This window comes from Lepidothrix coronata, unplaced genomic scaffold, assembly GCF_001604755.1.
Source record: "Lepidothrix coronata isolate B3197 unplaced genomic scaffold, Lepidothrix_coronata-1.0 Scaffold181, whole genome shotgun sequence".
Lineage (NCBI taxonomy): Eukaryota > Metazoa > Chordata > Aves > Passeriformes > Pipridae > Lepidothrix > Lepidothrix coronata.
Genome location: NW_016690361.1, coordinates 567,250 through 582,256, shown reverse-complemented (window position 1 = coordinate 582,256; position 15,007 = coordinate 567,250). Strand labels below are relative to the sequence as shown.

Here is a 15,007-nt window from a genome sequence, read left to right as displayed (position 1 = left end):
CAATATTTTAGATTAATAAGATCTCAATCTGTTGGGAACTGCAGAAGAGAATTTGTAGAAGAAGATAAAACAGCTTCAGATGGAGTATTCAATTTAATTCCCTCACTGAGAGATAAAATCAGCAACCATTCACTAATTTTTTAATGTTCAGTAGAAGAGACCCTATTGTATTTTTTTTTAATATTTGGCTTTCCTGTAAAGTTTAATTTAAACCTTTTAAACAATTTCATATCCTGTAGGTAATGGACAGTATGGACATTTATTTCATCTAATGGAGACCTTCTAATGGGGACTGCTACAAAACAACAAATCACCCTAAAAAGACTTTGTTCTCTCCAGAGCACAAATCATACCACCTGAGAAACAAATTGTGCTCTTAAGGTTTCTGATGCTCTTCATTGGCAAGGCAGTTAGATATTTCAGGTAAATGACTAAAAATACACAGGAATGATTCAGGCTCTGCTTCTGTTTTTCAGCACTACTCGCATGAAGTCAGACAGAAAATAAATTCCTGATTAAAGCTGCAATAATACAATTTACCTGTTCATTACACATTGAAGGGGCACACTTTGCCCTGTTTTAATCTCAGATTCATAGCATGCCCTAAATACTTAAAACCAGTTTTTGTTCTCAGAAATGTCCCTTGTTTTATTTCTATCAGTGCAAACTACCACACAGGCACTTACGATATCTTGAACTTGTACTTTGTGATATTTAGGGAAATCCTGCAATATCCAAACAGGATACACAACAGCTGTGCTTTTCCATAACAACCTGTAGAGTTTGAACATTTTGTCTGAAACCTAATCTCATTTCTCTTTCCAGCCACTTATACTGATTTTTTTTTTTTGCCTTCTTTCAAGGTCATGGAGAAAAGTGTATCACTAACTGTAGTAAAAATGCTCTTTTTTAGATTAAACATAATTAAATCCTTCGCATTTCCTCAGAAACTGCATTGTCTAAAATTACTATATGAAGAATGAAGTGTAGTAATTGATAAATCTTATTGCAAGTCCTTTCTGCTACAACAGCCCAAGGCAACTCTCAGAAAGCAGCTTGCAATAATCTTGTAGAGAGAGTTCTGCCCTTCTCTCATATATCAAGTATTTAGTGCCTACTTTTTATTCCATAAAGTCATAAAAAGCTATGAAAATGTACAAGAATACATTTTTGCAATGGTGTCTATACAGATAAAACTTGTTAACGTGGGGTTGAATTGTGAGAGAGTATTTGAGGAGACGGGAAATGAACATAATAGATTTTTGTCTCTTCTTACTTTGGAAAACTACTTTGACCTCTTCAGAGACTGTTCTCAGAAATAAATATATTTAAAAGCCACGAACAAATAAAAAGCACATTACCCTTTAGGAATATGTCCCACAATTTCTAGGCCATAGACGTATTCCATATCAGCATAGTAGCAAGCAATGGATGTAGCAATTATCTATTGATTCAACATAGAAAAAGACGTTATATTTCTATTGATTTTAGCTTCTGACATGGTCCCTATTATTGACACACCTAAGCACATAAAACTGTTCATACATTTATCCTTAGATCAATCCAGTAAGACAGCAAAGTGTTGTTATGAAATTTTTGCAAATATGGAAGAGAGTCAAAAGAAACTGATATCTGGACACAATAATGAATTTAGAAAAGATGGCTGGAGAAGGACTATTGTGCAGTTTGTACATTCTGCGGTAATGAAAGAGATTTGTATGAGCCTCTATAGAGCCTCAGGAACCTTGCCAATCAGTGTCCAAACTCCCTCTATTCAGCCTGCACCCAAACCACTGCCATTCATGTGAGAAGCTTAAAGAAGTGCGTAATTTAGGTGTCCCTGTACAGTCTGATTCTGCAGATGTTCTCTGAGCACATCTAATCCAGACTGGCATTGTTGACTTCAGCACAAAAGACAGCAGAATATATGTCTGCCTCTTATTTTTATGTTCCAGCAGGTATGAATCTTGCTGAGGAGTGGAAAGTTTGACCCCAAAGAGGTTCAAAATCATTTCCCATACTTTTTGTGAGATGAACACACGAATCCCAGAACGGGCTTGGGTTCCAGTCCACAATCCTTAGTTTACTGGTACGTTTTATCCAGCATTTTAAAAAAGGTAATATAGGAACAGATCTTAAAGCATGGAGGAGAACCACACTACCTCCTTTTCCAGCATTTTGCCCAATAAAAATTATTCTTTTGTAAATAACTTTTTCCAGAAAAAGAAGATTAATTGTAACAATCCACCACGAAAAGCACCTGTCCTTCATATTTTGTATTTTGTTTTAAACGCTTAGAGAAAACCAGAAACCTTCTACCCTGGTGCTGATCATATGACTACAGCTTAATCCTTAAAGCAGAGGTTTATAATCCAATAGTTAATTTCAATTTAGTCTCTGACATGTTAAAGGAAAACTATATAAAATTATATAAATTTATATAATTATAAATTATAAATTATATAAAGCAACAGCATAGATATTTAACTTTGTTACAAATAAATAACAAGCAATATTTAAGCCACAACTACTCAGCACAAAACTTGCCTGGAGATACTGTGTGCTGGTTACTTTTCATTTTCTATTTCAAACTTCTTACACTTTAACATACTAGGTTTTGTGTTCTTGCAACTATGTAAAAAGTAGTAAACATATGAAAAATATTATACAAATTGGGAGCATATGTCACTTCTTTCTTAATTATTTAGCCAAACTGTTTCTTGTTCTTACAATTAACATACAGCCATGAAAATTAGCTGTCCATTTAATAAGTGGCAGGTGTGGGTGCAGGTAACCATGGACAGCACAGTAAACCTTAGTAGATTAGTTGAGCCACTTAAAGCTTTCTAAGAAAAAGCCTGATATATAATTTTTGTACTCACCAGAAGTAGATCGATGGGAAGGACAACTTTAATGTCTCTCTGAAATTTCTCGTTCAGTTCTTTAACAAGAACGAGCACCACAATGCTCAGCAAGGAGAGAAGTAAAGCCTCCAGCTGAACTGATCTGATATTCTCAAATACGTAGGCATAAATCTACAGCAAGCAGCAAATAACAATTACAGGTCAAAAAGTGTATTCTGGATCACGTGCTATGGCATCTTCTACACAACTTCAGACATCTTAAATAATCAGTGAGAGCTGAATCAATACTGCAGAAGCTGAGTTATTGGACAAACTGGCCTATACTTTAGATTTTACAAGGAAGAAAATCACCAATTTACTATTACTATGGACTTTTTAAAACTCAAAAAAATTGCAGTGAATATTTGTATATATTAATATACAAACTTCTATTGGTAGAAGCAAGCAACAAATTTCCAATAAATGTGATATGTTTCCTTTTCTTATTCAGTCTCATTAAAATCAGCAACATAAATGAGTGTAGAGAAAAGCTTCATGCACAAAGATTTATTTGTAATGTCCATAGCATATAACATCCACCAACTCTAGTAATAAAAGTTATTTCTGAGGAAAAATGTTAAAAGACACAAAGAAGGGGAAAAGACAAGGAGAAAGAGGAAGAAAGAAAAGGGAAAGTAAAATGCAGTAATGGCTGGATGGGAAGAGATGCAACAGGAATCTTCCAAAATGAGCATCCTCTTCAGGACACACTCGGCAGTCTGCGAGGAAGTCCACCCAAATATTTTTCCAGAGTAACTGTACAACTTCAGCAGGGCATCCTCAGTTTCCCTACTGGTTGTTCTTTCCCCTTACAGAAACAGTCCTCCATAGAGCATGCTTTGGTCAGGTCTAGACACTCCATACACTAATTAGTTACCAAGCTTGTGTACATGTTATTGGTTATTTAATTAACTACTGTTATCTACTAAGCCCTGTTTGTTTCCTTTTCTGCCGACCGCGGAGTTAAAGGAGGAAGATGAGACTGGGGCAGAGCTATGGAGCTGTGAATGGGAGGCCTTCAGCTTTTCAGAGGTTAAGGTGTGCTGCAACATACTGTAAAACAGGTTAGAAAAGTATAGTTGGATCTGTGATGAAGAAAGGAAATATGGTGCTGAATGTAAGGAATGGGGGGAATAGAAATATGGAACCGGAATAGAATGACTAATGGTGATGAGCAACAGGAGTCTCTGATGATGAATACGATGTTGTAGGTAACAGACTCAGAAGATTGCAGTTGCCTTCATACCAGCATAGATGACACAGTGAACTGTCATTTTGGCTCTACTCTGAATTTGTGGGTTCGGGAAATGAGGCATAAATCAGTATGAAAACAGATAAACAGAAAGGAATTTAAAAAATTAGAAGTTTGCTGAAATGGTTAGACGGGGTTGAGAAAGTTAGAGGGATCTTCTATCCTGATAAATAAAGAAATAATGAGATCCTCATTGCAACTTATGTTCAGACTTCATGAACAAAAGCAATAGTCTGTTACCCAGAAGAACAATGAGCCATAAAAATGGATACAATCCTCATGCTTACTAAAACTGTAAAGGAAAGAAAACAAGGCAGGCTCAGTCCCTTGAATTTTGCATTTGTATGCTGGGAACTATTGTGTATTCTGAATTGTAAACTGTAGACAGAACAGAAGTGAAGATCTAGGATATAGATTTAGGCATCTTCACAAGTAACTCCTTTTTAAACCACAACATTAAGGGTAATAAAAGCAAGGAACTGAGATTTGAAATAATAATATTTAAAAAAAGTGCTTTCTCTGGCTATGACTAAGAAGACCGCTAAAATAAATGAAAAGTGACACTTGTAGTTTTATCAAAATAAAGATTAATAATTTTCTGCCCCAGAGAACCTATTCTCAAATACATGTATAATGCTTACAAGGTTTGACAGTGTGGAGCTTAAATACATATATTTATATTGGGCAGGAAAACGTACTAGAAAAATTATCTTAGGAAAGAACCCTTTTCTAGCAGAAAGGTGGTCAATATGATGATAAGCTTTGTTCTATTTTTCTAATTCTGTCACTCCTTGAAGTGGTGATGCTCATTTTGAAGAATGAATAAGTTACAATAACTTCCTGATTTTTCCTTGCTCATAATTTCTGAGAATATTTTCATAATCTAGAAAGGGGAAAAAAAACAACTTAAAAATGCTTACAGGAATGTAACTTTACTCATAAAGAGGAAAAAGTAGTCCAATTCTTTGAAATTTAGCCCTTGGACCTTCAATTAAGGATGCACAGTATAACACAACACAAACATTTCTCAGAAACCAAGAAAACATTTTAAAATGAGCTTGTTAAGTGACATCTCTATATGTCTTAAATCTGAAGAATGGCAATTAAACCAGTTTTTAACCACATGGTGCTCCACTGTATTCAGATGATATGTGGATTGTGTCTTGAGTGTCTTGGTGCTAGTCTCTGTACCCATAATTTTCCAAGAATGCATTTTCAAGAGAGCACATGACTTGGCTCAGTGCCCAGTCAGAAGCTATGATTAATTAAGACAAAAGGAGGCTGGAAAATTGTGCCCACAAATTCACCAAAGAGTCAGCTAGACCTAAGGTGAAGTGTTAAGAAAAGGGAAGAAATGAGTTGATTCCAAAATCAAAGAGATGTGGGCTCGTTACGAAATGAGTGGTGTCTATGAAAGTGTCAGCATTAGCTATCTGTGTTCATGGCATTAAATCTAATTTTCCTAGACAAAGTTAGACATAAGATTGATTGAATAAATACATTTTTAATGAAGGTTTACAGAGAAGTATATATAAGCTCTAAGAATTTCTGTTGTTCTTTTAAATTTACTAAAAAGACACTTCCATTTCATTTTAAAAACACATAGCCAAATCTTGTAAATCTTTGGCATAGCTTTTCAGACTTTGCAGCAAAAACATTATGTGAACTGCCTAGAATATTCTTCTGTGTTTCTCTTCAAATCATACCCTTCAGAATGTAGTCTACATCAGCCAATAAATGAAAAAGAATGGAACTACCAACATTTCATAGCCCATATGAATTCAGTAGCCCCAACAGCCCTATCCCCAAAGTGTCTGTAATACACTGAAAAAATTCTGGCAGTAATACATAAATATATAAGACTAAAGAGCTTCTACTGACTAGTCTGTTCCTGGATAACCATATTCTGAAAACCTAAAAGCACTCAATTCATGATATGACCAGTGAAGACCTTTCACAAGAAAGAAAGAGTATATGGCCCTTAACATGAATGTAGTTAACATACTATAGCCATCTCTTTATACTATACATTTTACATGGTATTCTGTCCACTCAGTTACTGTACTCATCCAAAGTAAAACTGTATATCCTAAATGTAAGTAAGTACCTAAAGCTCAAGGATGTAATAGCACCAGCATCTGATTCAAAGAGATATTTACAAATTTTTTAATCACAAACGTCATTATAAATTCAGTATTTTACATATTTTGAGGACGCACTTACTGAAATAATTTAGAAATTATGCAGCAGAATTTAGCTTTACATTGCAGTGTAAAAAGCAAAATTTGTCACTATATAATTTAAAAAAGGTTTTAAAATCAGTAATAATAAATTAAATGAGCTGTTTGCCTCCTGTAGTTTTAATTTTATAGCTACTTTTGTGTAAAGATTCTTAATGGAACCTATCTGACAATATGAAGAGGAATCAAGGAACTTTTTGGTAATCAATGCAAATTTGCACCTAAGTGAAAAAAGCGGTATTTTAGCTTTGCACGTATGTATACAGATACTGAATGTCCCTGTATTTTCACATACTTTCATAGGGTAATATTGAACATTATAATGGTTTATATTCTAGAAAGGATGTGTATTCTGATGTATTAATGAAATGCTCTGAGCGATTTTTTTAATGCATATATGAAACCCCAAAAGATTAGCTGTAAAATGAGTATAGAGGCTGAAGCAAACAAAAGAATTAAAGGAACTTGTTATTTAAAATACTTAATACATTTTAAGAGTGGAAAACCTCATTGCATTTTCAAAAGTATTTAATTCCAAAGTTTGTTAGACAAATATATCACACTGGAGGGAAAATGTACAGGCAACTACTGTGAATTGTATAGGGAACAAACTGGGAAAAAAAAGAGAAAAAAAGAGCTGATAGTGGGAACATGAAGGGTTTTTTTCAGATAATTGCACAAAACCACACAAGGACAACAAACTTGCAACACAGTCACAAAAACCCCAGTTTTGCAAATCAAGTTTCTTACTTGCAGTTCATTTTGCAGTGCTGTATTTTCTCAGAAACATGTGGAAAGAGAAATATATCTATACATAAATAAAGGGCAAATACAGATACTTTCTTCTGTTTTCAGATGCTAAGTAAAATTTGATGACGCTTTTCTTGTCCATTGTAAAATTATATCTCATGTAGTATTCCCTCATCATTTTTCTTCTTCACCTTCACCTTGCCTTTTCCATTGCAAAGTATCAACTGATGCTGCACTGTGCATCTTAACTGCAGTGTTACAAACCATGTACACAGAAAATGAAATTATGTAAACCATGCGTAAAAAACAAAAAAACCATAGGTTCAAGGCCAGCCTACTAAATTTGTTCTCCACATGCAAAGTTCATTCAATCATGATCTCACTTGCTATAAAGAATCCATTTCACTGCCTTGCTTTACTTGCAACTCTTCTATCACACTTTATTAAACATTCTTATTCTTGGTTTGCCAACCCAAAGGCTGCCTGAGGCAAAGCAATAGGTTTTGTGAGTGGGAGGTGTTTTGGAGTAGAGAAAGAAGAAAAATGTAAGCAAAATACCAGTCTTTGTGTTTCAAGAATTTGAAGTAAAGAACATGTCCAGAGAAACATGACAAATTTTCCTTTCATTCTCTAGTTACATGTGCAAACTAACTTATATATAATTAGTATAATTTTCATATAAAACTACCACCACAGAAGAAAATTGCTGTTAAAATCTAAATCTGGTACTTCTGACTGAGATATTGGACCTTCTTAAGGCAACCCATAAGTCTGAACAGATACTAGAAACCTTTTAAAACACTTCTCTGGTAAAACTGTCCCTTTTTTATTATTCTCTCAAGTTGTACAGAATGAATTTAGTTTGGTCAATTCTACAGAGCAACTGAAAACCTAAAAAAAAAGCAAGAAAATTTTTCTTTGGAAAATGTTCAAAGGGGTTTGATTTCAAAAGAGAAGTGAAGGGCAAGGAACTTGTTTCAGATACATTAAAAAATACAGGCGATAAGGGAATAGATTTCTTTCAAAGCATTTGAATGACCTCATTTATGATATCATCAGCACACCAACACGGAATTATTTCTTCATATCACTGCTGTTCTTTATTATTGCTCATAATGTATACTTTGATTATGTTTTGGCTGTGGTACTTAACACCACTCATGTGTACAAGATGACAATATTCCTATATGTAAGTATAGTCTTGATGGAAACACCATGAAAAAGAGGCTAGTCACGTTTTATATTAAGAATTATTTATGAAAAGATTTTTAAAGAATTTAAAAAAATTTAATATATGATGAATCATTTGTAATAGTTTCACAAGCCAACCCATAAAAATGGCTATGATACTTCTAGCTATGCCCCTACAAGATAAATTGCTTGTGTTTATTACATGCCCCTAATTTTCATTAATGAATTGGTCCTGTAAAAACTTTATTAATGAATTATCCATACAAAAAGTTATCAAATTTATAAAATACTATGAAAAACCATTCTAAAAAGCAACATTTTCTTATCAGAGCTTTCCCATTAACAAATTTCTCAAAATAATAGCAAAAAATAAAGCACATAGCAGGGCAGGAAGATACAGTCAGTGCTTTCTAATAAGGTGTCCTGATTTAGTGGCTAACTAAATGAAGCCTCACTATCAGTGCAATGTAAGTATCACCTCAACAAGAAAGTAAAGTCTTATTATGAGAAAAATGTCTTTTTGGCGGCTACTGTCATAATATTACTAATGCCAAGAGATTATGCTCACAGTATCTAAACTCAGGGCTTGATGGAATAAGTTACCATCAAGAATATGTTTTGCTCTTTAACTTTTCAGCCAGCAATATGTACTTTCCAAAGGCAGTAACCATGATACTTGGGGTGGTGCATCACCCCACACCCTTGGGCCAGCCCTACGATCTCAGCATTGACCAAACCAGCTGGGTGGTGAAGTGTCCTTGACTGTACCAGGTGCTCTTGCATGACACAGGTGGGAAAAACACTGTAGCAGCAAATTCAGCTGTCTGACCAAAGCAGGGAACAAACGATAATCAGTCATTCCCTGACAGCCTTGGGACATACCCTACCTGAATTGTAGCCCAGGTGGAACAGCACCATTGTTGCTTGAGTTTTGGAAACAATTTCCAAATGTTTTGGAAACTCCCGTAGCTACCAACCTGGGTTATGGCCCAGGTGGAAGCTTACTGATAGAATGTTACCATTGTTACTAGACTTTTGAATAATTTCATTAATTATTGATTTGAGTAAGTGCCAGGATAGCAATTGATTAATGACTAAAACAAATCATCTTGTGAACCTAAACACAGATGTCTTAAGTCAGAGGCCATCTGAGCTCTCCTGGGCCACAGTGGGCTGTGCCAGCACCTCCCTCTGGGATCATGGGCACCTCTTCAACCCTCATCAACCTTCAAGTCTGCAATACTTGAAAGACCATTGGTTAGGACGGGGCCTGGGCTGGTACACACACACACACATCCCCCCACACACCCACACCCACACACCTTGGGGTGCAACCCATGCCTTTTGAGAAACACTGCAGTATTTGCCGTTAGTATTTCACGGAACTTGGAGGGAATTTTTGACAGGTACCTGTACATGCACAGAAATAGATGTATACATCTTTGCCTGTGTCTGTGAGTGTGAAATGATCATGGTGTGAATGTTATTGTGAAGCTATAATTAGGTCACTGTTATAAGTATAGCAAGTTCTATTTAATCACTTCGTAAATGCTAAATAAATCCATAATGAGGATGGATTTCAGCCCTTTTGCACACCTTATCTTTTTGTATCCGTATCCTTACCCTGTTTCATCCTCAGTCTCCATGTAAATCATTCTAAATTGATTCTAATGCAATTTTCCTATGTATGCTTCATTCATGGAATAAGTAATAGAGTGAAACTTGCCATTGAACTCTGTTAGTCACTCTTTCATAAGTTCATATTAAAACCTGTTTTTTTGCCAATACCTTTGATGGTGATCCTTTAAGCAGCTTAACCACTCACGGGAACATTACTGTATGAAATGTTGAATGAATTTTATAAACATTAACTTAAAGCTATCCACTTGCTGTGTTTATCATGTCATAATGCAATAAGTAACGTATTTTGGGTAATTTTTGCATAGGAGATCCACAAATCATGGGCCAATTTCCTTTTACCATAATGACCGTCAGGTTTAACACATATATTTATTTGAAATTGATTACTGTATCCTTTTAAAATAAGACCCATTTCTGCTAGTTCTTCATCAAGTTTTCCAAATCCATTCTTACAAACAGACAAAGCAAGATGAAGGTTCATCTTGTGCTCATTCACACATGTGCATAACAAATTTCTTTCTCTTTATATATAGCGTAGTTGTTTAATAAAATGTTAGCTAATGAAGTAACCCATCTCTTTCACTGAACTCACATGAAAAAATCCCAGTGGTCCCGATATATATGGCATTTTCATTCCCAGCAGATACTTCACTTGTGAAGTCACAACGTGTGTAGCTGCTCCTGTTGTCATCGCGCTTATTACTGGCTCTGTTAACAAGAACGTGGCTCTGCCCAACTGCAGCATAAACATTGCTACCTAAAAGACAAAGGCAGGAGTATCAGCAGTTATAATACAATGCACCAGCTTGGTGATAGGACAATGAGCCACTTTTTTTAATATATTTTAAGATAAAAGAGCTGAAGATAAAAAGCAAAGGTCTTTGAAGGACAAATATAGCTGAAAATGGAATTCACTGAAGCTCTCTGGGTTTACCTGCACTATTTTACTTGCACCACTAATTTACCAGATTCTAACATCAGTTTAGTAACAAAATTGCACTCAGAGAAACTCTTAGTATTCTCTCCTGCTCAAATATATGAGCACAATCAACACCATGAAAACATCAGTTCAACACAACAAAAGGAAGTAAAGTAACTTAAAAAGTGGGGGTGGTGTTAAGACTCATTCCTGCTCCACTGCTATCCAGTCTGAGTAGGCAAAGGATCGTTATCTTCATCCAGTTTACCGATTGCCATCATGTTGATATCAAGATTCCCAATATTAGTAATTCCAACAGTAATTGCCAAATTTATGAAGTGGTATGGAGAGTCTCATGGAGAGACCTCTAATCCAGGAATCTGAACTACAGCAGAACCTACAACTATTGCAGATACTTCATAGGAATACAGGACAAATATTCAAAGCACCATTGGGCTCAACTCTTTTCTCCCCTTATTCCAGACTTCAAACATTCTTTTCCTCCGAGGTATGAGATTTGAGAGCTGTTAATTCTTTGAATAAAGTTGTTACATGACTACAGCTGCTACTGTAGTTTACATAATGCCTAACTTTTTTCTGACACATGTTAAATTACATTTACATTTTCCCCCCTTACAATGAATTTTGCAGTTTCTTACTTCTATGGTCTTGCATTTGCTGTTCTTCTGCCTGAAGTTACATGCTCTTGGCACATAGTTGTTTGTTACAATACTTTCTAAGAGGATTATTTTGGTTTTACCACACTAAATATCATCATTTTGGAATATATCACTGTGTCCTTTGCTTTTTTTTTTGTGTTCCGAAGCTAAAAGTATCACTTCCAAATGTTAGCATTCTTTATACCTGAACACTATTTATTTTTTCACCATAAAACTCACCTGTATGCAGTGAGCTATGAGCATAGTACCCAAAAAGAAACAAAAATACCAAAGTGGATTTTAATTTACCACAAAAATCTCTCGTGAGCAATTTCCTCTTCCATCAGAGCAATTAAATCTGAGCTTTTTTTCTATTTCCCACTAATAGCATGTAAATTACTCTGTATCACGTGCAATTGGAACATTGATTGCTGTTCAAGATTGGACTCCAATAATGATAATTACTGTTATACCCTCAGTGAGTAGTAATTTAGTTAGTCAGGCCTAAAACTGATAATTACTAACTTCAGATATTTTGTTTAGATATTTGTTCTAACAGTCTGCCTACTAAGATATTTAAAACACTGTTCACAGTAGTGATGTTGAATAAGAATTAAGTTCTTCATTCCCTGGTGAATTTTTGTTTGTTTTCTAAGATCAGTTTCTATTGTGTGAAGGTTAAATTTCTAACTGGGTAATAGCTTAGTTTCCAGAGAATTAGATGTATGTTTATTTAGCCGTGGAATTAGAGAAAATTCTTTGAACTACATAATATCACACAGAAGTGTTAGTTACTATTAGCATTTCAGAGAAAGTCATTATTGTGATTTACAGGAAAATGGTGTCATAATTGCTGAACTTAGAAACTTCAGCATCACTCTCAGATTTATTTTTTGGTTCTTTACTTTTTTTTTTTATCTTCAGCATTTTAAGAGATTGCTTTACAGATAGTAACTAAAAGATCACATTTCAAATATACTTTTTATTGTTTGCTAATAACTGTGGGTTATGTAAAATACATCCAAACCATAAGTATGGTTTGTGTTAGACAATTTGCTTTCACCAGGTATGCATTTTTGATTAAATTCATGTAAATGAAAACAAGAGCTGCTAGAGGAAAAAAAAAAACCCACAAGAGAAAGTGAGAGAAAGTAGCCTTGAACGCACAGTAAAGGAAAAGAGATCATGGAAACAAGTTATACAACCAGATAATTAGGCAAAAGTGGTGGAAGATGTGATTTCTATAAAAAAAAATTATAGAAAAAAAAAGGAAATTTCAAGATGAAAGAAAGATAATAGAAATGGAACCTTTTCTTGCAGCTGTCCTTACTGCTCCATAATTTTACTCCAACAAGTAGAAGAGAATGGGGATTTAGCCAGGAGAAGAAAAATGAGCAATTGCAAAAAGCAAATTCAAGCCCTTTTGATTCTTGTCCACTTTCAATATTTTCTTCCCATGACAACGCACTCAGTTTATTATTATTAAAATTATTATTATTGAAATTCCATTCAACATGTAGTCAATTTAACTTCATGGCCAGTAAAAATTTTTATCACTTAACAGCTCTTTGAAAATTACTAATATCAAACTTTCTGTTGAGAGTAATTGAAAGGCTGATATCATATTACCTGCTGCACAAATTCAGTTTTGGAGAATGAGTTTTAAAGCTCTTAAAACTCCACTGTCCTGGAAGGTTTTTTCACTGTTATAGCAAATAAAAGTGGTGCTACCTTTTCTGATGATTTGCTGTATGGGCTGAGAAGACAAGGTCAGGAATGGGGAACATCTCTTAGAGGGAAACACTACAGAGTGTGAGACTCTCATTTAGTACATTGTATTGGTTATCTCAAAGTCAGAGGTTGCAAAAGTCAAGACATTTATGGACCATGTAGAGAAAACAGTCAGACGTGGGCAGTTCAGCTTCACTGAGCAATCAGTTTAAAACTCTTCTCAGCCTGTTTCGATAGACATTTAATTGTGAGCTTTTGGTCTTCTGCATTGCAACTCTCATGTTCATTATGGCTGTCTCGAGAGTGTCTGGTAGCTTCTGATGGTGTGGAAAGTCATCTTTCCACACTCCAGGACCTGAAAAAGTCTTCTTTCTATGATCTTTCTGTACTAACACATTGTATGCTTCACCATAATTGTGGGAACCAGATGTCCCACCTAGCCTACTTGTAGTTTTCAAGCTACAGAATATGAACCTGCAAGAAGTTATTTCCACTGTAAAAGAAAAATTAACTGTTTTCCTGATTATCACTTATAATAGACTCATGTTATAATCTCATGAAAAACTATGTGTAACATAGAATAGAGCAACATAACATTCCCCACAGGGAAGAAAAGTTTTGGACAAGAATATTAGCCTTCCAAAAACACCCTTCATATTCAAATGTGCTCCTTTTTTGTTAAGTAAACTGATAATACACCATGTAAATTTGTTCTCCTGATAACTAGAAACATTTTATTTCAAATACTTTGTATCAGCAACTAATTACATGTTAGTTTTCAAAATACAGCAGTTGAAAAATTTACTAGTGAAAATGTAGAAGACTGGAATGCAATAAGCAGCTATTTCTCATTTACAGAAGAGTAGCATAGCTGAACTCTGTAACACTGTGGTCTTAAGAGAATAAAACTTTTTTTGTAGGATAAAAATTATTTTTTCTCATTTTGATCTGCAAACAGCTTTCCTCTATTCAGCAAATCTTCGTGTTGAATTTCAGTTTAGTATGCTGAGGTTCTTTTATAGACACATATATTTATGCAAGCAGTCTTGCACATATAATATATTAATGGGGAAAAAAATCTTATCCAAAAGCTTTTTTGAATTTTTTTAATGTTATAAAGGCATCATCCAATTTTAATTACAAAATTATCCCATAGGTATCAGTTATGTTCCCTCACTTCCTCTCCCCATCAATACACCTGATGTATTTAATATCAGGAAAGAATTCTATTAACTTGACTAGTTTTCCATGCCCTGTTTATCTTAATAGAGTAGGAGCTACACAAATATAGGAAAAAATTTTCATTATTCCTTCTTTTCTACTTTTAAAAAATGAAATAGTGAATTCATTATATTATTTTTTCCAATTACAGTTTTTATTTTACATTTACTTATTTTCTATTTTAATACTATTTTATCCTCATCAGAAGCCTCTTAAGATGACTAAATATCTTTCGTCTTTTATAAACAGTCCCTCAAACATTATATTTAAAAAGCTGTTTAGGACTCTGAAATTTATTACTAGAAAAAAATGTAAGCAACTAAGCACCAAATTTCAAATCTCATAAGCTTCACCTGATGATGAGAAAACAGTTCTAATTTATTCATGTCTAGATGGCACTGAGATTCACAAAGCTTGCTCAGAGCTTGCCCCACACACAAATGCACAGTTACGGTCTGCACAAAACATACAGCAGCCAACAGCAGATCATTTCAAAAACA

At 34.5% G+C, this 15,007-nt stretch overlaps 1 protein-coding gene across 3 annotated transcripts in view; it reads right to left on the bottom strand.

Moving 5' to 3' along the window:
• SLC26A7 (solute carrier family 26 member 7) overlaps positions 1 to 15,007 on the bottom strand; it is an 85,914-nt gene that overhangs the window by 34,000 nt on the left and 36,907 nt on the right. For all 3 annotated transcript variants that reach the window (XM_017830573.1, XM_017830570.1, XM_017830572.1), the window contains exons 5-7: positions 10,570 to 10,734; positions 2,883 to 3,035; positions 1,362 to 1,444 (exon numbers count right to left, since the gene is read on the bottom strand). In XM_017830573.1, coding sequence (XP_017686062.1) covers positions 1,362 to 1,444; positions 2,883 to 3,035; positions 10,570 to 10,734 — 401 coding nt within the window. The remainder of the gene's footprint in view (positions 1 to 1,361; positions 1,445 to 2,882; positions 3,036 to 10,569; positions 10,735 to 15,007) is intronic.